The 20,506-nt window shown below is 49.5% G+C and overlaps 1 protein-coding gene across 4 annotated transcripts; it reads right to left on the reverse strand.

The window, feature by feature from the left end:
• Positions 1-11,357: 11,357 nt before the first annotated feature.
• TNFRSF6B (TNF receptor superfamily member 6b) lies at positions 11,358-18,741 on the reverse strand. 4 transcript variants are annotated; one of them, XM_031058019.1, is made up of 6 exons: positions 18,728-18,741; positions 17,933-17,972; positions 17,285-17,361; positions 16,412-16,790; positions 14,178-14,372; positions 11,859-12,287 (listed from the first exon to the last, which is right to left on the reverse strand). In XM_031058019.1, the coding sequence occupies exons 3-6, from the start codon at positions 17,324-17,326 to the stop codon at positions 12,010-12,012; spliced, it is 894 nt and encodes a 297-aa protein (XP_030913879.1). In that variant the 5' UTR covers positions 17,327-17,361; positions 17,933-17,972; positions 18,728-18,741; the 3' UTR covers positions 11,859-12,009. The 4 variants fall into 4 exon arrangements, with proteins under 4 accessions (XP_005422236.1, XP_030913879.1, XP_030913878.1 ...); XM_005422179.2 differs by lacking the exons at positions 17,933-17,972; positions 18,728-18,741 and adding an exon at positions 17,808-17,824 and having other exon boundaries at positions 11,358-12,287; XM_031058018.1 differs by lacking the exon at positions 18,728-18,741 and having other exon boundaries at positions 17,933-17,984.
• Between the last annotated feature and the right edge of the window lie 1,765 nt (positions 18,742-20,506).

Below are 20,506 nucleotides of genomic sequence, written 5' to 3' on the forward strand. Positions count from 1 at the left end.
CTTCCCTGGCTGAAACAGTGGTATTTGGGAATAGCAGTACTTAGCCCTTAGGGTTTTTTTTTTGAATTGTAGGAAAAAACAGAAAGGCCGTACTCAAAAGACAAACAGTGCTCAGTGCTTACATCACCTACTCAGCTAGATCTGCTGATATATCATTATCTTTTCCCTGAATATGAGTTTTTACATGAATTTCATGGTGGTTTGGCAATGGGTGTTGCTACTCTGCTGTTTTATTTACTCCTGGCCCTGGTGAATGTTCTGTGCTGTTTGCTGACATAATGAAGGGGCCATCATTCAAGCTGTACTTGAGCCAGTCCATAATATTTGTTTAGTCTCTTAGCTGGCATCTGTCAAAGAACTTTCTGCTGAATTTCCTGCATGGCACTCGTAGATGTTTTTTGAGAGAGAACATCATTCATTTGCTCACATTTGGGTCAAAGCACAAAGGCAGCTGGGCTGTATCATGAACTCAGCAGAAAAAATTGCAAACTGAAGAGCAGAATCTCTGCTTCTCAGCAGAAGTAAGGCTCCTTCAGACCTAGTGAGTCAGTAATTTTTCTTGTGTGTTCTGTGAATGTGGAGGATCCCCTTGGAAATCACTCGCCCACTGTAGGAAGTAGCACTTTTGTTGGGTGCTGCATGTGGTGCAGGGCTGAGATTTTCAAGAGTACTAAAGTTTTGGAGAACCAATGGCCTTTGATTATCAGGGGCATCTTTCTCTCTGGGCTCTTTTAAAACACTTGGAAAGCCTGAGGTGTGACTTTGTGGCCCTGGCTGCTTTGGTTGGCAGAGTTGGTACTGACAGTGAAACTGAAGATGTAAAACAGTAACTAAAGAACAAAAGTACCTTGCTGAGAGTCAAAACACTTCAGTCAAGTAGCTTGAAATTTCTATTCTTTAGGACACGAGGGATTTTCCAAGATCTCCACATACTGTTTTCAGATCTCTTGCTCTCTTTTTTCCCTGGGAGACCAGAAAGGACAAAACAGTTTCTAGACACAGACTGTTTTGTGGTTCATATCAGCAGAGTGTCTTAAAACCAGTGTTTTGACCTCAGGATTCCAAGTTCTCAGGCGTGGGAGAGTCCTTTTCCCAGAGATATGCCCAAGCTGTGATAGGTATGTATGAGTGTGCTCTGGCCACAACAAATCAGGGAGGATTTCTCTGAAACCACCAGTGTAAAGTTCATTCTAATTCAAAGTGACCTTCCACAGCAGTATCCCAGCAGATGGGACAATTTTTTATATTTTGATTGGAAATTTAATGATTTTTCACATTTTATACTTACAGGAGGCACAGACTTATTTGAAATGCTTTTTTTGTTTCAAGTGACCCCTCTACCAGACCTCAAAGCAAGAATGTTTCTGAATTCAAAGTTCAAATTTAGTCAGTTTTCCAGATGTTTAATACATTTGCATTGGACTTGTTTTGCCCATGCCTGTTCACAGCAGTGAAATTGCCTGAAGAGCTGGTTTATCTTCCTAAGGGGATACAGATTGATCATCTGCACTTTGCAACCCCCATTCCCTTTGGCATGGTGTCCGTGATATAAAGGTAAGAGTTCAATAACTTCAGCAGAGAATCCCTCTTGCCTTATTTGAGCATGGACAGATGATTACATTTCTCTCGCCCATTTGGAATTCTCTCACCAATCTGGAATTTCCTATGCTAACATTCAATAACTGGTAGCAGCAGGAGACGAGAGCTGAAAAACCACTTCTAAAGCATTTCTTTGAGTCCCAGTGCTGCCTGTGTGCTGGCAATTCCATCTTCATTTGGAATTCTGGAAGGATGCAGAGCGACTGCATTGCGGCACTTTGGGCTGGTCTGACCCAGTCCCATCCCGCGGTGACATGTGCGTCGCAGAGGTGCTGAGGTCACAGCTCATCCCACTTCCCACGACATTCTGTTCCACAGAACCATGGAAAATGCCAAGACAAATCAGACCCAGCTTCAGAGTGAGTCCAGCATCTTAGTCCAATCCCTGGCTGCTAACATCTGTTTCAGAAAGTGGAGCAAACAGAGACTCTTTAGGGTCTGTGCCCCTGGCCATCCTTCCTACTCTGACAAACTGAAATCAAGCCATTATCATGAAGTGGACTTAATATCCAGTGCTCTAGGATGGCTTTGTTGCTAACTGAGCTATTTTTAGTCTCTTCTTCCTTACCATCCTGCTTGTGTACTGCTGACACAGCCAGCAAATCCAGCAGTTTTTTAGGGAAAGGATCTGCTGATACAATACAGATCACAATCTTGATGAGTCTCTTCAGCAGTGATGTTTTAGCTGTGTATGAGATAGTTGGGTTAGTCATGATTTCCAGAAGTGTTCTTGATTAACTAACTCTGACGTGGTAGTACAGATCTGGAAATGTAAGGCTCAGCTAGAAACCTGCCTTAAAGTACTTTTGGAGGCTTCTGAACTGATCTAGTATTTTACTGGATTTTTAACACTATCCTGGGATCTCTCTCCTGGCAAATGTTGTCAAGGAGAGAACTTATAGAGAAAGACTGAGCAGTGCTGTCACTGCACTTGAAAAATATCCCTTTAAATCAAAACATCTGATTAATGTGGATGGTAATTACTGGCACACAACCAGCAGTGTCCACACATCAAGGACAGTGAATCCTGCCTCCATGTCCAGCTCTGCTGCTGCTCCTCAGCTTTTGCCCAAAGCAGCACCACAGGCTCAGTTTGTCTTCACCTTTGGGGCTGTTTTCAGACTCCTGAGTATTTGTCTATAGATTTCCCAAAACCCATTTGAACAATTAATGAAGACAGGCTGAATTTCCCCTGCCATGCGGACAGGTTCTAGGCTGAGTGACCTCTCACAATTCCCTCCTGGCACAGTTTTCTACTCAAATTTCTCTCCTGAGAGGTAAGGGGGAGTGGTGAGGTACCAAGAGCCTTTCCCTGTGCTGAGTTCTTACAATGGATGCTAAAAAACTGGAGCAGGTGCTTTTTACACTGGAATTTTATAGCACCTGGAAATCCCATGTGAAACATTCCTGGTGGATAACACATGGTTGTTTACTTGACCTTGGGCATTTCCTGAAACTTTATGCTTGAGTTTTGTTTTTTGTGCTTCTGCAATCCCTAAGGGAGTTGTTTCTCTGCTCCTCTGGTAAAACCAGCTTCCATGGCAACTCCTGGGGGCTTTCCATTCATTTCTTTACACACACTCAAGCTTTTTTTATTCCCAAACCGTCTTCATGATGATCTAGTCCCCGCTCTCAGCAGTGTCTGCTCTCAAATCACTTCATCTGCACAAATTACTTCCAATCACAAGCCTTCACCCATTACATCAGAAGGGAGTGATGCCTAAAATTCCTGGTAAAGCAACAAACTAGTACTAAAAAGAATCAGACCTCATGGAAAATGACACACATCAGGTGCAGAAGACATGGATAGCGCAGTTTGCACTAGCACTGGGGGAAAAAATTACCTAAAGGTTTTTCATAAATGAGATGCTCGTCAGCTGGAAGCAAGAAGAGGAGGAACATTGGCAGTTCTAGCTACACAGTGCTGGAATTCTGCCTGACATTTTTTTAAAACACAAAATCAGGGGGCAGGAATCTTCATTCCTTCTTGGTTGCACTTCTTCCTTAACACTGCTGATGCCAAATGAAGTTTCAAAATTCCTGTGTTGTTATGAGAGTCCTCTTGAGTGTCACATTCCTCACATCTCTCTTGAGGCTGTCTGTGCAGTCCCACCTTTCCCACGTGTTACCCAGGGTAGCTGTGAAGATGAGGCAGTGGATACATTCACTTCAGAACACACAGGATCCTTTTCTTGAAACTAAACCCTTCTGCACCAATATGTAGTATTCTCACTAACACTGTTAATTCGTGACTAGTAACTTCTTTTTGTGCTTGGCCCATCTTGTTTAGGCTATGCTTTTGCCAAGAAAGGTTGGACTAGATGGTCCTTGCAGTCACTCCCAAGCTGGAATTCTGGGGTTCTATGATTCTTCATCATTTGCAGAATATATCCTTCAGCTGAACGCATTTCATACTAAACTTTTGGAGGAACTATGCAGCCTTAAGCCATCTGTATTCAGCACATACCAGAAGCACTTCTCTGAGGGTGAAGTAAATTGACTTGAAAATTAAGTTTAATTGTATTCTTAAGTGTTTTCCTGAAACAGGAACCTCTGGAGTTGTTTCTGTTGCGTTGCAGTTCAGTTCATAGTCAGGAACTCCTCTGCCAATTCTCAGAAGTCAGAGAACTTCATACTATTTCATTAGATATTTTTATTAGAATTTTTTCCCTCTTGAGTCAGATTCCCACAAAGAATAAAAATATTCTGTAAAGCAGTCATAAGGAGGAATAAGCAATTTGCTGTTCCCAGAAGCTGGTGTTAGGCACATCACCTCCTCACTGCCTGTAACAGTAACAGGCAGAGGAATGTATGGGCAACTCAGTGTTTCAGAGAATCATTAAATATCCTGAGCTGGGAGAGGCCAACAGGGATCATCAAGTTCAACTCCATGCTGAGCTTTTGCAGGGTTTGGTGACCAGGGGCTTTCAAAAGGGCTCTTCTGCCAGGGAACAAGAGGACCTGGGGCATTCTGAGTGTATCTGCCCTGTTGAAAGATTTTGCCTCTCTGACAAAAACAAGACTTTTAAGCAAGATATTGGCAGTTGCACATGAAACCCCCAATACTGCCCACCAGCAGGGCTTTGCCCTGCAGAGACAACAGTGGGGGCAAAGGCAGCTGTAGCCTCCTGGAAAGGGCAAAACCCAAAACCAACCAATGCCACATGGCAAGGATTAAGCTTTCCCCGGGCTATACCCACATCCTCAGCATGGTGGAAATTCTGACAGCTCATTTCCATGCCATGAGCAGAGGCAGGATTGTGGGATAGCCCACACCACAAGCTGTGAAAGACTAGTAAGTACCCTGTGAATACATGTGGTGTGTCAAAGGGCAGGGGATCTCTGCAGACAAGAGGTGCTGAATCACAGGCAAGGCTGTTCCTCCCTGACATGACAGCACACAACACATGAAACTGTGTGAAAGGAGAACTTGGGGTTGATATTCTCAGAGCTGATTTTTCCTTTCAGGTTCAGAGTCATGAGGTGGGAAATGTACACTCCTATTCTTATCTCCTAAGTTTCCCAGCTAAAGTGCTCTCAGCTTTTGGGAAGATCAAAAGAAGTTCAATAAATCACCTGCCAGGCTGCAGTATCACAGAAGGAAGTGAAGAGATAAGAATAGAAACCAACAGTAAGGAATCTGTGTGATTTGACCAAAGCTGAGCAAGCACGTTGGATCAAGTCCCTGAAGCCAATCTGGACTCCTTTTCTGGTGCCTTACACTTCCCACTCAAAACCACCCTGAAATCCACATGCCTGAGGCTCAGCTGCACTGACCACCCAACACACATCCTTGCTGATCTCGTGTCCTCACAGCAATAGCTGGGAAGTTGTCATTCCTTGTGTTTCCATAGGAAAATCATCAAGTCTCCCATGTTACAGCTGGGAGTCACCACAGTGCTGGAGCTCCTTCATCTTCAGACCAAGCACAGGATCCTGGGGCACTGGGTGGCCCAGCATGATGCTTGGGTGAACAATAACAAAGGACACCACAACAGAGACCTCAGTTCTCCCCACACCCACACTGTGAGGTCTGGGATCCCCAATACTGCTTAGCCACTTAAACACAAGGGGTTTTCTGCCCTTTTTCCCTAAACATTGTGTAATTATAATTGTTTTTCAAGTAAACAAAGAGTTGCTGAGGGAAGACTCCTGTTGACTCAGACAATAACATGTCAAAGGTTCATGGTTCTAAACGGGGAGTGTTGTGCATGGATATTGTAGTTGTAGCCATGGCTTTGTTACTGAGAAAACTCTTTAAGTTAAAGGGCACCTTTAGTAATAAATTCAAATTTTATTGAGCTAAGAGGAGGCAGTGCCCAGACCTGATCACTAGAGCCCAAGTACCTTGTGAGCAAGGTTAGGGAAGCCAAACAGTGTCTGACCAAACAGGATCACAGAACATGCTGAGTTGGGAGGGACCCACGAAGGTCATCAGTCCAACTCCCGGCCCCATACAGGACATACCAAAATCCCACCATGTGCCTGAGAGCATTGTCCAAATGGTCTTTGAGCTCTGCTTCAGGCTTTGGGCTGTGACCACTGCCCTGGGGAGCCTGTTCTAATGCCTAACCATCCTCTGGGAGAATAATCTTTTCCTAAAATCCAACCTAAACCTCCCTTGACACAGCTCCAGCCATTCCCTCAGGTCCTATCAGTGGTCACCAGAGAGCAAAGGCCGGTGCTGCCCCTGTAAGTGACCCTATAAACCTCCCAGGGCAAAACCAAACTGTCCCATGAAGGGCAAGTGGTGTCCCAACACTTGTTTGGAAGCAAACTCTAGGAAGAAGTGAAAACTCCAGCACTGTGCTCTTTAAATACCCCTGTGCTATCACTGTGCTCTGTAACTATCACAAGAAACCAAATCGGAGTTTTTCTTTAAAAAGACAATTACATGTTAGTACTTCTTTAGCTGCCTTTTAAATGGTTGATTCAGCACTACAGTATTGTATGAACAAGTCTGTTGAGCACTAAATATTCTTGAATAATTGAATTTACTCTGGGAGATGGTGATAAAAGCTGCTGTCATCTGTTCTCAGCTTACTCAGCAGCAGGCAGCAGTAATTTGCTTTTTTTGGAAGGTGATAACTTCAAAGACATCCCAACACCTTTGGTATGTGGAAGCTGGGAAGATCATCCCATTTCACAGAATCACAGAACAGTTCGAGCTGGAAGGGGCTCAGGTCTGAAGGTTAGGTTAGGTCTGAACAGTAACTTCTGTTTTGAGTTGTACTCGACTGCAGGTTTGTGAAGCTCACAATGTCAGTTGTTCCTCTTCAATCTGGTTTTGGGTCTAAGCCTCAAGAAACTTTGCAAACATCATCAACATCCTATTAATTCCATATTAACCCCCACCCAGGGACTGCTTTACCAACATTGCTGTCACCTGCCTAGGAAATTTCAACTTTCTCCTCAGCAGACTCCAAAGCATCTCCCATTCTCACTCTCCTAAAAACAGACAACAACTGAATTTTCACCCCAGGATCACCTTCCCCACCCTCCCTGGCCACAATTTCCATTGTTCCCATTTCCAGTGCTGGTTTCCAGCTGTCCCAGAGGGGTTTGGTGCCATTACCTGGGTTTCACAGGATTTTCTCCACCATCAGCAGAGTCAGGGACTGGATCCTGAGTCTGGGAATGGATCCTGAGTCAGGGACTGGATCCTGGGTCAGGGAGAGAACCATAAATTTGGACTTAACCACAGTTCCAACTCTGCCATTTTACAAGGGGGACAAAAAGGCCCTTTGGGGACCAACACAGGCAGCTGGACAGTGAGGTGAGGGTGGGGAGTGACACCCCAGCCCCTCCTGCACCCCAAGGCCAGACACAGCTCTAAACTGGTGATCCTCCAGCAACATTTGTAGGGTCATCAGGCCACCAAAATATGTTTGAACTTCTTTAATAGGACTGTATTGACAAGCCAAACTGTTTCTTTTTATTGATGTTTTTCATGGAGGTTTTCATAGTTTCATTGGAAGTATTTATCTGTCAGATTCTGGTTTTGGTCAATGAGAAGCAAAAGTTCTCTTTCCATTAAAAAAATACATGGTATGTGCTCAGCAGGCAGAGTTTCACCCAGCTCTGGATGCAGATCCATGGTGTGAGCCCCACTCAGCCCAAGAGGACCTGACCCATCTCCTCACCTGGCCAAAGTGACACCAACTCATCCTGGGGCTCCTCAGTTCCCCTGTGTCCCCCTGGCTCCATCTGGGACAGGTCACCTGCTGTGCCTTCTCTTGCTTGCTTTTGTAGACTTCCCACTCTTAGGAAGCTCCTTGAACACAGAAAGGAATAAAAATTATAAATTGAGGAGGGGTAGAAATGAGGGCAGGGAATCAGGTGAGACCCTGTGGGAAAAGATGTCCCAACATCCCCGTTCTCTGCCCCACAGGCTGGGCTGCCCTGCACATCTCAGCCCCCTCTGCTCCTGCTCTAGGACAGGTTTGACTTCCTCAGGCTCCCCTCTGCTTCTCCAACAGGGCTGGCACTGTCCCCCTCTGGCCCTGGCACCAGGAAATTTGGTCCCACTGTTGGGTGGCTGCTGTGAGCGGTGAGTCCCAGCAGGACAGCCTGGGCACATCACACAGATTAACAGCCAGAAAGGAAAATGTTACCATCAGGAGGAAAATAGAGGTGTGCTTCAAAATAAGATAAAATTGGCGCCTCTGGAATAGTGATGGGAGAATGCAAACAAGTTTGGTGTGCATTAGCACTCCCTGAGCACTCTCCCACAGAGCCTGGAGGGCTCAGCCTATTGTCACCTGCTGAGCAACATGGGAGGGTGGCAAAATCTGCAGGCAGATTGAATTTACCTGCCTTGTGCATGACAAGTTGGCAGCCTCAGGCCAAGAGGGCTGCGGGCTGTTTCAACAAGATGAATTGTGCATTTGCCCTGGTTTCATCCCCTCACAGCTCTCTGCACACCTCAGAAATTCCCCTGCTTTGTTTCCTCTATCAGTTCTGGCTCTCCACCCCTGGCATGAGCCAGCTATGTGTGACCTCACTAGAAAAACTCCCTCTGACTCCTTCCATTCACGTTAGTAATTCTCTGACCTCATTCCAAGCTTTACAGCTGGGCCAGCTCTCCTGGGATGAGGAGAGACGTGTCCCAACTGCTCCTGCACTGAGCAGGTTGGGAGCATGTCAGCTCCTGCTGCCAATCCTCCAGGGTTTGAGGCATCACCACCACCAGCCTGAGTCATTGCCACACCTGGCTGTGGTTACAGGTGGCCAAGGAGCCCATGGCACTGACCTAACCCACCTCAGCACTTTAAACCAGCCAGTGGTTTTGTGGGATTTTATCTGGATTTAAGCATTTAACAGCAGGGGGAAGCCTGACATGGAGAGCAGCGTGGGCATGGCTTTTTATATAGTGCCCGTAGCATTTGTAAAATTATCTTCTGAGTACAAAATATCTGAGTCATCCTGGGATATCACTGCATCTACTTTTAGATCTTACCATGTGCTCTCCTCTACCACAGTTTATGAGGAAAGAGTCTTTTAAACCATCAGGAAAAAGCTCACGCTGCCAACTCTTCCTCTTCTCTCTCTGGGCTTTGGAAACTTCAGGGGAAACCAAAAGGGATTTTCATCCTCTTAATGTTAATTAGCTGAAAAGGCGAAATACCTTGTGATGAAGCCACAGGTGGTTTGAGTGTGGTCTCTGCGCAGTGCCCATCCTGGCTTTTCCAGCAAAGCCCAGTTCCTGGAAGCCCAGCAGGACTCACAAGTGTGTTTGGCCACACTTATAAAGGTTAAAATTTATCGGAAAGATCTTCCTCAGTCACCCTGCCTAGGAGCCCACGTGAGAAGAAAATTCCCTGTGCAGAAATTCCAGCTAACTTGGCATTGAGGGGAACAGGGTTGGGAGGAGACTGAGGAGAGGCTCCAAATCCCCTGAACAGAACATGATAACAATGTGTGGGTGCTCAGGAGATACCCTGGCAGAGCAAGTCAGTCTCGTGGCACCGAGCTGGGGAGCTGCTGATGGCACAGGGCATCATCCCCTGCCAGCCCCTTGGTGCTGCAGTGGCTGGTGGCAGGGGAAGCTGGCAGTGAGTGCAGAGCTCTCTCACACAGGCTGGGCCATGTTGTTATTTAGTCCCCCTCTCCTGCTTCACTGAGCTGAGCTCTGTGGTCCCCACTGCAACCTGCCAAGGCACAAGGGAGCCAGACATGGTGCCCTAAGGAGGGTTGGACATGGTGGACCCTCATTCAGTGTGGGAGGCAGTTCCTGCACTAACAGCTCTCCATTCCCGTTCCCCTTCAGACCAAGGGCTTTGTGCTGAGTCAGGATAACTGCAATGCAGCAGGCTGGGAATCCCTCAAGGAGCTGCAGCCAAAGCCAGAGGCTCTGGCTGCTCCAGCCTTCAACCCATCAGCACTGGCTGTCCTGCCTTGCACTCTGCCTTGGAGCAAAGTACTGCAGCTGAGCTCCAGTTCTCACTGTGCTCTGATGGAAACCCTCCTCGTGTCCTGCCCCAGGTGCTCTCAGACCCTGCAGAGGCCTTGGCTTCTGCCAAAGGACTTGGAGAAAGCAATGCTCAGAGGCTGAACTGCATCCCACTGGGATAAAGCAGCTTGGGAGGGCAGAGATCAGAAATGGTAAAAACTGAGCATTGGGAAGGGGAGTTCTGGTCCCCTGTGAAGCTCCTTAGCAGGATTTCAAGGCCAGGCTTGGTGAAGCTTCAAGGAGATTGCCAGGACTGAGGGGATTCCCAGGATTAGCCCAGGCTCAGTGCAGAGGGGTGAGTGCTCCCCTCAGCTGCTTTTCAGCCATTTGCTTCTCTTCTTCCCTGCCTGAACTGACCCAGGACAATGCCAGGGTCGCTGAGCTGCTTCATCCTCAAAGCCCAAAACTGGGGTGAGACATTGCAAGTCTGGGATCCCAGTTCAAGCCTGGGATCCTCAGTTCAAGCCTGTGGTGCCAGGCAGGTGTGAGCACACATCCAGGGACTCCCGAGCTCTGGAGCAGTGAAGAGGCAAGCACTGCCCCTTGAGATCATCCCCTGTCATCCAGACTGCTGTGGATTAACTTGTCACTGCAGGAAGAGCCTGGGATCTGTCTGTGAGCAGTGAGGGGAGGGTAAAATTCCCTTCTTCTGCCCTCAGCTTCCTTGCACAGAGGAAGTGCGGGGGCACTTTCAGGTAGCATTCGCTTCAGAGAGCTTTAAACAGCTTCAAGCTGGGGGGAAATATCATCTTGTGAACCACAAACTATTTCTGGCATCTGCTCCACTAAAAAAGAACTATAAAAAGTCAAACTCATTCACAGCATAAAATGTAGCTCTGCGTCATCATTGCTACAGGCTGGAAAATGCCAGAGGAGGTCAGTCTTGTTGACTTCCCTAAGCAACATCTGTTTATATAAAACCTCCTGCAGTCAGCAGAACTGTCCCAAGCCCAGCTCACTGAGCACACAGCCAGGTCTGGGGACAGAGCTGGGGCTCAGGGGGACACACTTGGGCTGACCCAAGAGACACGAGTGTCACCCTGGCCACAAATCCCAGTGCAAACTGTCTGTGTCCTGCTGGCACACAGCCTCACTGTGGCTCAGGGGGCAGGGGTTGGCTGGGGCTGTGTGATCACAGAATCCCAGAATGGTTTGGGTTGGAAGGGATCTTCAAGATCACCTTGTTCCAATGCCCTGACACGGGCAGAGATGCCAACATGTGGGAAAAACAGACAATATCCAGGGTCAGATATGATGGTCTGGGACTCCCAGCACCACCTCCAAGTGAGACTAGGAAAGGACTCGGTTGACAGAGAGGTGTATGATAAAATAACTTCTTTGGTTTCTTTCTTTAGAAAACATCTTTCACACATGGTATAAAAACAGGTAGTTAAGAAATAAATTTCAGACTAGCTGTACCAGTGAGTTTGGGGCATCCTCCCCCTTCCTGTGCCTCAGCAGCAAACTCTCTTCTCAAACAAAAGCATGATAAAAATCGCAAGCAAATCCTCAGTGAGAAATACTGTTAAATGACTAAAAGCCCCAACAAGCCCAAACTTACACAGTTTAAAACAAAGCCAAACCATTTTCTATAAAGGGAACCATGTTCTTCCCCAGAAATAATGACCATGGATGCAGGTTTTTCTTATGATAAAATATTGACTCTTGCTGAGGGCTGGAAAATCTATGGCCAACACCTGCTGAGCTCCCAGGAGCTGCCCCAGCAGCTGGCAAGGGGATACTGCTGCTCACACATTCTATCCTATCCCATCCCATCCCATCCCATCCCATCCCATCCCATCCCATCAGCAGTGACACAGCTGCCATAGCACGATGCCACTCTATCACTCATCTCTCATGCTGCTTTTCAAGTTATGTTTGGAAAGATGAATAAATTAATGAAGCCTCAGAAGATAAAAACCAAAACAAAGAGCACCCAGAAAGTCCAGTTCATGCTCTCAGCGCAGCTGGAAGCGCTCACGGACTTTCTCCTCAATGGAGTGGAGCTTGACCACGCGCAGCGCGTCCAGCAGCTCCTTGGTGACTTCAGAGTCCTCCTCCTTCTTGTGGGTGAGGAAAGCCCGGATTTTCTCCTGGATGGCTGCCCTGGTCCATGCTGCCTGCTTCTTTGGTGAGTGCTCCAGGATCTGCTGCAGGCGCTTCAGCTTCTTGACGGGGATGTTCTGGTACACCACAAAGTCTATCATGGCCTGGTCACAGTCATCATCATCTGCAGCTGGTGGGGGAAAACAGCCCGGGGTTAAAGGGACACGGGACAGCAGGGCACAGCCCTGCCAAGGCTCTCTGTGGGACATCTGCCCACAGGGCTGGTGAGTATCCCAGGCCTGGAAGCGTTCAAGGCCAGGTTGGATGGGTGTTGGAACAACAGGGTCTAGTGGAAGGCTGAACTCCTATCAGTGATGCACCCTGCAGAGGGCAGTTGGAAAACAAGGTGTAGAAGTTCTGTAGAAAGTCAATGTACCTATTCCATGCTCCTCCCCATCAGGGAATAAAAGCCCAGACAAATCTGATGCAATTGCAGTAAGTATTTACACATTCTTTTTCCTGAACTTTCTGTTTCCCCCGGCAGATTTGTAACCCTTTGTAACAGATTTGTAACAGGACCAGCCCTAAGCACAGCCCCAATCAGGGCACTGGGGTGGGACAGATCCGGCCCTGGCTGGTGGAAGCTGCTGGAGCGCATCCAGCATCAGGAATGAAAACAGAAAGAATTTTCAAGAGGTCAAGGCCAAAGGATTACTCAATCAGGGAGAGATTAGCCCAGTTTCATGCCATTGCAGTCTGGGAATAGTTTCACTGGTTATAGTGGGGTGGGTTGAGCTCCAGTGCTCCGGCTCTGCCTCCCCAACAGGCTCAGCTTGATAATCAGATCCCTGTGTGGCTCCTGAAGGAATCATAACAAACTGGAGTTAAAAAAAACCTCCAGCTCCCATTGCTGGGGCCTCCTCCCTCTATAAATATCTGCAACGGGCTGGTGTGGCTGCGGGGGCCGGTGCCTGACGCACGTGCTGCTGACACTGCTCTGACCTGGCCATGCCCACCCCGGGACTGCATCCCACTGGTGACGGAGCTTTCCAGTCTCTGTGTCAGGATCACACTCCTGGCAGGGAGCTCATGGTGTGAGTCAGGCTTTGTAAGGAGAAATCTCTGTGCTGGTGATGCCAGGAGAGTGAGGAAAAGTGAGAGCTGCCCAGAGGGAAAGCCTCCACGTTCCCTCACCACACAGGAAAATCTTTTAGAGCCACGGGATGTCCTGAGCTGGAAGGGACCCACAAGGTTCATTGAGTCCAAGTCCTGGCTCTGCACAGACCACCCAAACCCCCTACAACATCCCTGACAGCTTTTGCCATGACCACTTCCCTGGGGAGCCTGTTCCAGTGCCTGACCACCCTGTGGGTGGGTTTCATTAAAGCTTTTCCACCAAGCTTCATCCTGGTGAAAGAATGACATTTTTTCACTCCAGAAAAACCTCCCCTGGATGTGACGAGGTCCCCATTGCTTTTCAGATTTTCAGGACACGGCAGTGGATAATCTCATCCAGGCTCACTTTCCCATTAAAGGTTGGACCAGATAAATTTTCTAAGTCCCTCCCACCTGAGCTCTTCTATGGCTTTATGACTGACACCACGTCTCCACTTTTACACCTGACAGGTCAAAATCCACCCCATACCAGCTCCAATGAACCTTGGGCTCTGCTCCACTCAACCTGCACAAGACCAGGCTGCCATAAAAGCTTCCAGGAAACAGGTGCAGCCAGGAAAAGGGAGTGCAGGAGCTGTGCCAAGCTGTGCCTCAGCTGCCAAAATCCCCTGTTCCAGCACTCCCAGTTGTCCCTGGTAATATCCAGCAGGATTTCACTGTCACCTCTTTGTTCTCACTGTGCAGTGACTGTTGCTTAAGCCCAGCACCCTGTCCTTGCTCTATGGGACTGATACTGGAAGGAGATGAAGGGAGACAATTTCATCCATAATTATTATTCATTATGGATCACTCCATGCTTTTACAAGCCATCTCACCTCATTTGCATCTAACTAGGAGAAAGTCATGAGGAAGTTTGCTCTCACCCTGGCAGCATCAGTCCTGGCATGCTGTGCCCGTGGCTCACCTGCTCCCTGTGTGCTGTTGCCTCTGCCAGGTCTGCAGGACATGCACAGGGTGTCGTGGTACTTGTTGCCCTGCACGTTGGTCACCTTCCCCTGCTGCTCACAGTTCTGATGTGGCTGGCATGGGTTGGTGCTGGAGTTGGAGGAGAAGAAGCCGTGGGGGCAGTCATGGCACTGGGTGTCCTCAAAGGGGGTACCTGTGCATGGGGACACAACAGGACTGTCAGGTGACAAACTGGCACAGGAGCAGAGGCAGCAGCTGGGGATGATGCCAGATACCCTCTGAGCATGAAGGTGAAGTTTTGGAAATGATCACTGCCAGCATCTCCCCTGGGAATTGCATGTCCTCACACAGGGCAAACAGCAGTGCTGATGAATTGTCGGCAGCCCACAGACATGAGAGGACAGCAAGAGGACATCTCACTATGAAAAGGCCACATCCCAGGCAGGAGCCAGCAGCCAGGCTGGTGGCTGAGCTGCCAGGGCAGCCCTGGTTCCCAGAGCCCTTCCCAGAGCCGAGGCCCCCGAGCAAGTGAAAGTAAAAGTCTCAGTGGAGGTGAAAGCTGAGCTGGCCTTGGCCGCGCTGTCGCTGCTGCCCTGGCTCGGGGCCAGCGCCTCCCGTGTGTCACAGCGCTGATGCCACACGGGCAGGGCTGCACCGAGCAGCATTCCCGCTCCCTGGGAGCAGAGGAAGGGCTCTGGGGCAGGAGATTTCCCACCCCTTTCACCTCCTCTTCACGAATCAAGTTACAAGCAGTTTCTACACTGTTGCTGCCTTTAGGCTTTCCCAGAAGTCTGATCTTTCAGGTCCCTCCCAACGCAGACCATTCATAAGGCCCAGCCATAACCCCCAACACTGGAGCCACTATTTACAGATGGGAATTCCCAAAGAAGTTTGTTTGCCCAGGGGGATTGCACAAGGATCAAAGCCCTCATCCAACCCAAACAGCAGCAAACTCTGCCTACAGCCCCAGTGCACCTTCCCCATCCAGACACCAGCACTGGCAGGGCCAGGGCCCTGCCCACCACACTGGACCCTCAGTCCTTGCTGTGGTGTTCAGGCAGCTGGGCTGGGGGGCAATTCTCCCCACACAAGAAGTCATTTGCAAAAAATAAATAATAATAGAAAAACAAAAAAAAAAAAAAACAACAGCTTCTCTTCAAATACCCAGCTTGCTTGCATGGCTCCTCAGTCCTAAAGCCAACCCTCCAGACAAATTTCATGTTTAATTTCAAAGTGTTTCTCTGTAATGCCTGGAGATCTTCTTCCCCCTTTGCTGTGTTACTGCATTTTGTCCTGTCCTATAGAAAATTAAACCCCAAATCTCATTTATAAACATCAGCTGAAGACAACAGATATTTTCCCTGTGGCTGGTGAGCCTGGAGCTCTTCCATGCCACACATGGAAGGACTTGACTCCATGCTTCAAAAGCCTCCCTACTTCAAAGTGTGAAGCAAGATGCTGCTGGGTTTGCTGGTGCTGCCCACACTGGTTTGCCATCCCCTGCTGTGGTTTCCAGGCAGACCCTGGTCCTCACTGATGAGTTTACACACATTTGGAGCAATTAAAGGACCAGAGAAATCTGTACCAGGGAAACAACAGGAGAATAAATCCCCTAAAATACCTTGGGACTTAGATCACACAAGGAGATGGAATCTCAGGCTCAGGAGTCAAAACAAAGCTGGTTTTGTGGATTTGTGACCTGGCTGTGTGTCCAGTGTGTGTTTTCAACACAGCCTCTCCAAAGTGCTCACTGAAAAACCACAAAACTGGCCCCAGAGCTACACACATTCCTCAGCCCTGCCCTTACATCATCAGCCACCTTCTTCAGCCCAGATGATCAGCATTCCCAGCTCCCGGGCTGCCTATGCAAGGAGAAGGGAGCCGATGAATGCTCGGGAGCAGCTTGAACCGTCCCCGCTGCCTGTGGCACAGGGCCAGGGGCTGCTCCGGGGATGGCCAAGTCACAGCCTGGCTCTGCCTGCTGTGGCAGGTGAGGCAGGGAGCTGGGATTGGCACATCCCATCGGAGTGTGCTGCTGGGGATTTCAAAAGCTTTCAAATTGATAGCTGTGGAAAAACCCAACCAAATTCCTCCTTGGAAAAGAGGCAGGAACAGCTGGCAGGGACGGCCCTGTGCCAGCACCAGAGCTAAAAGGGAGCCGGTCAGGCTATGGGCAAGCACTGGCTGCTGCATTTGGCAGCTGTATTTGTGAGCGGTGCTCGAATTACTTACCCGGCTTCAGAGCCCCGGCGCCGGGCGGGCACTCGGAGTGGCGGATGCACAGCTCCATGTTGGAGTAGTAGCCCTGCTGGCACTGGCAGGCGCGGTTGTGCGTGGCATTGCACTGCTGCACCTCCACCTGCTTCTCCCCGCAGATGACGTTGCAGTAGCGGCACTTCTCCAGGTAGTTCCAGTACTGAGTGTAGTGCAAATCCGGGCAGGGCTGGCACAGCGTGGCTCTGTCCCTGGAGCAGTGCTGTGCCACGAAGGTCCCCGGCGGGCACTGCTGGCAAGTGATCCTCTCGCCCGTCACAGCATCCTTCCACTGGTACGTGGGCTGGGCATTGCAGGCGAGTTCAGCCAGCAAAAGGAGGAGAGGGGGGAGCATCCACTACGGCAAAGACAGCGCAAAGAGCCCTGAGCTCATCCTCGGGCAGAGGCGGGAGCAGCAAACGCGGCTGCTGCTGTTACAGAACTTGTTATTGTTGTAGAGACAAGAAATTGTTCTCCCTCCCTATGCTGTTCCCAACCCAAGCACCAGGTGCTGCCCTCCTTTGCCATCCCTGGTGACAGAGCATCCTTCCCAAACCCATTTGTCACGCATTCAGAGCCCAATTTCCCTCGCTCAGAACCTGGAGCAACTCCAGCACATTCCCCTCTTCCACCCCAGTCATTTCCCCACCATTGCAGCAAGAGACACCTTTGCAAACCAAGAAGCAGAAGGGAAATTTTGCAGACTAGCAGATACAAAGCATGCTCCCTAGGACCTTTAACACTTTTTGGAAACCCAGATGCTCAGGATAGGACTGAATCCCAGAGCTTGTGGATCCTCCCTTTCCTTTCCAAAGCCCACGTGCCCAGCCTGACAAGCAGAAGATCCCTTACCTTGGGTGGATGCCTCCAACTGGGCACATGGCGGGATAGCATCGCAGCGAGGGCTTCCGAGCGCCGGGATCACAAACCTGGGGGGACAGAGAGGGTTCTCAGAGGCTGCTGCTGCCTGCGCGGGGGCTCCCCTCTGCAGCAGCAGGCTCAACGCGACCGGCCAGCCTAAAAACAGAGCGAGATGGGAAAGGGCTGATAGGTAAAGGCTGATGGGGAAGGGCTGCTGGGAAAGAATGGGTTTCCTCGCCTGCTCTCTTCCCAGTCAGTCCTTCCTCCGAGGAAGATGCCGGCTCTCCCCAGCGCAGGGACGGGGCAGAGCCTTATAACGGCTGCGGGTGAGAGGCTCTGGGCACCCCCGCACCCACGCAGAGCCAGACACGTGGGAGGGAAACCACCCCCAGCCCACCGCAGCTGAGAGGGAGCAGGAGCTGGAGGGGAAGGAGCCAAGATCTCCCTTTCCTCCCCTTCCTCTCCATCTCCATCCCCATCCCCATCCCCATCCCTCGGGACCGGCTCCGCTCACCGCAACTCCGCCTCGCCGGCCCCGAGCCCTTCCCGGTCCCCCGCCGCGGCGGCACCGGCTCCGCCTTCGCCTCCCGGCGCCCTCCCTCGCCCGAGCGCCGCTTTCGCTCTCGTTTCTGCACTTGCCTCTAAAAGCGAAGCTTTCGGAGCAATGAAGTTCGTTTACCTGTGTGGAGGAAGGAGGCGAGTGGCATTCGCTGTTTTTCAAACCTTCAAGTTTTACAGGGGGTTGGTGGGAAATCGTTTTCTGGCAAGGGGAAAGGCAGGGAAATTCCCCTGTGAACGTTCTGTTCCCCGGCTGGAAGCGCCAAAGAACTTCCCAGTAAGAGCAGCTGCCTCCCGCTGGGAGCTTGCCCCGTCAAAGGCAGCCCCGAGGGGCCGGTTCTGCCTCTGGCTACGGGCACTGAAACCGGCGCTGTGGGAAGCATCGCTCCGGCTCTGCCCAGGGCTCCGGGATCAGACCCCATCCCACTCCTCCTCCGAGGGCACTGACCCTGCCAAAACAGCCCCGATCGCCAGTGCTTGGGCACTGCATTCCTAAAGCCGGCTCCGAGCTTCAACCCTCTCCTTTCAAGAGCGCCGAGGATGACACCACCTCCAGCTGTAACACTAAACACGGGCACCTTTTGTGGCACAACATCCAGCAGCTAAGGAGGTCAGCATTTAAATCCCTTATAGGTGACAGTGCCCTAAGTCTTGGACCCCAAGGATTCAAATGAAAACTGAACTCAGCCTTGCAGGTACAGCCTTGGCAGACCATGTGTTCCAGTGTCTGCTTCAAGACATGGGACTCCTGCACTTTGTCCTGCTCTATCCCACCAGATTCCCTCTGAACAGACATTGCTGAGCAGTGAAAACCAGAGCAAATGATCAGAAAGCAAATGCAAGTCTCTGCAAGGATGCGGGAACCACAGAGATGACCTGAGAGAATGTGGAGGTTTTTCTCCTCAGGAGTCAGCAGCCAGTTCCTCCTGCAGATCACTGCAGAGAATGAACAATTCCGCATCTGCCTTCTGCCTCTCTCATCCAGCTCTCAGCAACTGGGGCTGCAGATGGAGAATCTCATGGGCTTTACTCTGAACACTCTTGAAGTTCAGACCTACAAGAGCTGAACACATGATTCACCAAGAAAATCAAACCCAGTTCTCCACTACCCAGAAAGAGAAGGAAACCCCAATGGTCAGAAAGAATCCAAAGCTCCTTCCAGTAATGTCAGTTTTTACTCACCTTGGTTAAAGAAAATCCTCTGACTCCAGCAGAAGCCAAGGGGGGTCAGCACTACAGTCCAGCAGCAGGGTCTGGGCTGTGTTTATTTGCACTTTACACAGATGGGCTGATTTACACAGGCCCCTCTAAAGTGGTTTTTTGTTTTACTGCTCGTTTATCTGGATCCCCTGTAGCTGTCCAAAGTAATCCTGATGATTTGTAACTCATTTTGACATAACCCCTGAGCCAAGGACTGCCGGGATTCCTCTTTGTCAGTGTGCATCAGCTCAGTAATTAATCAGCCAATCTCCCAGCTCTGCCCCGGCACTGAGGCACAGCCCCTTGATGTTTTTTTGGGTGAAACTCACCACTAGACTGGATCCAATAGAAAGCCCTGCTCTGGGCTCACCCAGCTGGGGAGTTTCAGTGGGATCCCTCTGCCTGAGGCTTGACCACCCAGGAGCCGCAGAGCGTTTCCTTCTCCACAGGCAGGAGCACAATTTCAGTTTTCTGTCCCTGGATTTCACATGGAACCCACAAGGTGTATGAAACAATTCAGGTGATTACATCCTGAATGGCACCTGCTGGCAGTGCCTCTGTCCCAGCCATGTCCCCGCTGGGATGGACACAATGCACTGGGAAACTCCAAGCTCCTCGCTGCACTGTGATGCCTCATCAACAATTATTTTTGTTGTGAGTTTGATAATGACAAAAATGTGTCAGATGGATGCTCCTAGAGAGGAAAACACCATATTAATGGGACAGAAAGAGCTTCCCCAGACAACTTCCCCAGATTCCAACAATCTGGTGGAGCAATGACCTTTGATTAATCTTTTTCTGTCTGTTCTTCTGTTGGTCCAACAAACCTCCCAGAATGGGTTTATAGGTCACTGCCTGATACCAGAAAGCAGCAACACAACTCACTACTGACTCTGATCAGTGGAGGTAGTAGAGAAATGGAATTCAGCATCCTATTGCCATGGCTCTGCCTTCACTTCTCCATATAGGGCATCGTTTCCCATCCCAGGGCATCCAGCAGCACCACCTTCTGAAACTACTCTTGCAAAATAAGGTTTCTCATATTTATAGAAAACTCTGTTGAGCAAAGAAATCCCTTGCTTACCATCAGTAATCACTTTGCCAGCCAGAGACAGGGCTCATCTTTCCTGATGAAACATTTTGCTTTGCTGATTTTGATCTCTTTTGTGAGTCCTTTCAGTTTTTTGGCGGGAGAAAAAACCAGCAGGAAAGGTTTGTTCAATGACACACTACCATGTTCCAGGTCTAGTCATAGCACTGCAAGGCAAGGGCAATCAAAACATTAGTATCTACTTCCTTCATGATCTGTAAGCCATGTGTCATTTGCTTCTGAAAATCAGCAAGGAGTGTCCAGGATAGGTTCTTGTCCCCCCAATCATTAAATAATTTGCATAGATTCCGATAAGCGCCTAAAGCAATACAGATTTTCCTGAAACAGTTTTCTCACTTTCTGTT

This window comes from Geospiza fortis, unplaced genomic scaffold (genome assembly GCF_000277835.1).
Source record: "Geospiza fortis unplaced genomic scaffold, GeoFor_1.0 scaffold188, whole genome shotgun sequence".
Classification (NCBI taxonomy): Eukaryota; Metazoa; Chordata; class Aves; order Passeriformes; family Thraupidae; genus Geospiza; species Geospiza fortis.

Bases quoted from the DNA above. Each gene is read 5' to 3' on its own strand.
- TNFRSF6B (XM_005422179.2), bottom strand. From the start codon at position 17,326: ATGCTATCCCGCCATGTGCCCAGTTGGAGGCATCCACCCAAG. The intron at 14,373-16,411 runs GTAAGTAATTCG...CCCCATGCACAG, and splicing joins CGCCGGGGCTCTGAAGCCGG to GTACCCCCTTTGAGGACACC. The intron at 12,288-14,177 runs GTGAGCCACGGG...TTCCCCCACCAG, and splicing joins CAACAGCACACAGGGAGCAG to CTGCAGATGATGATGACTGT.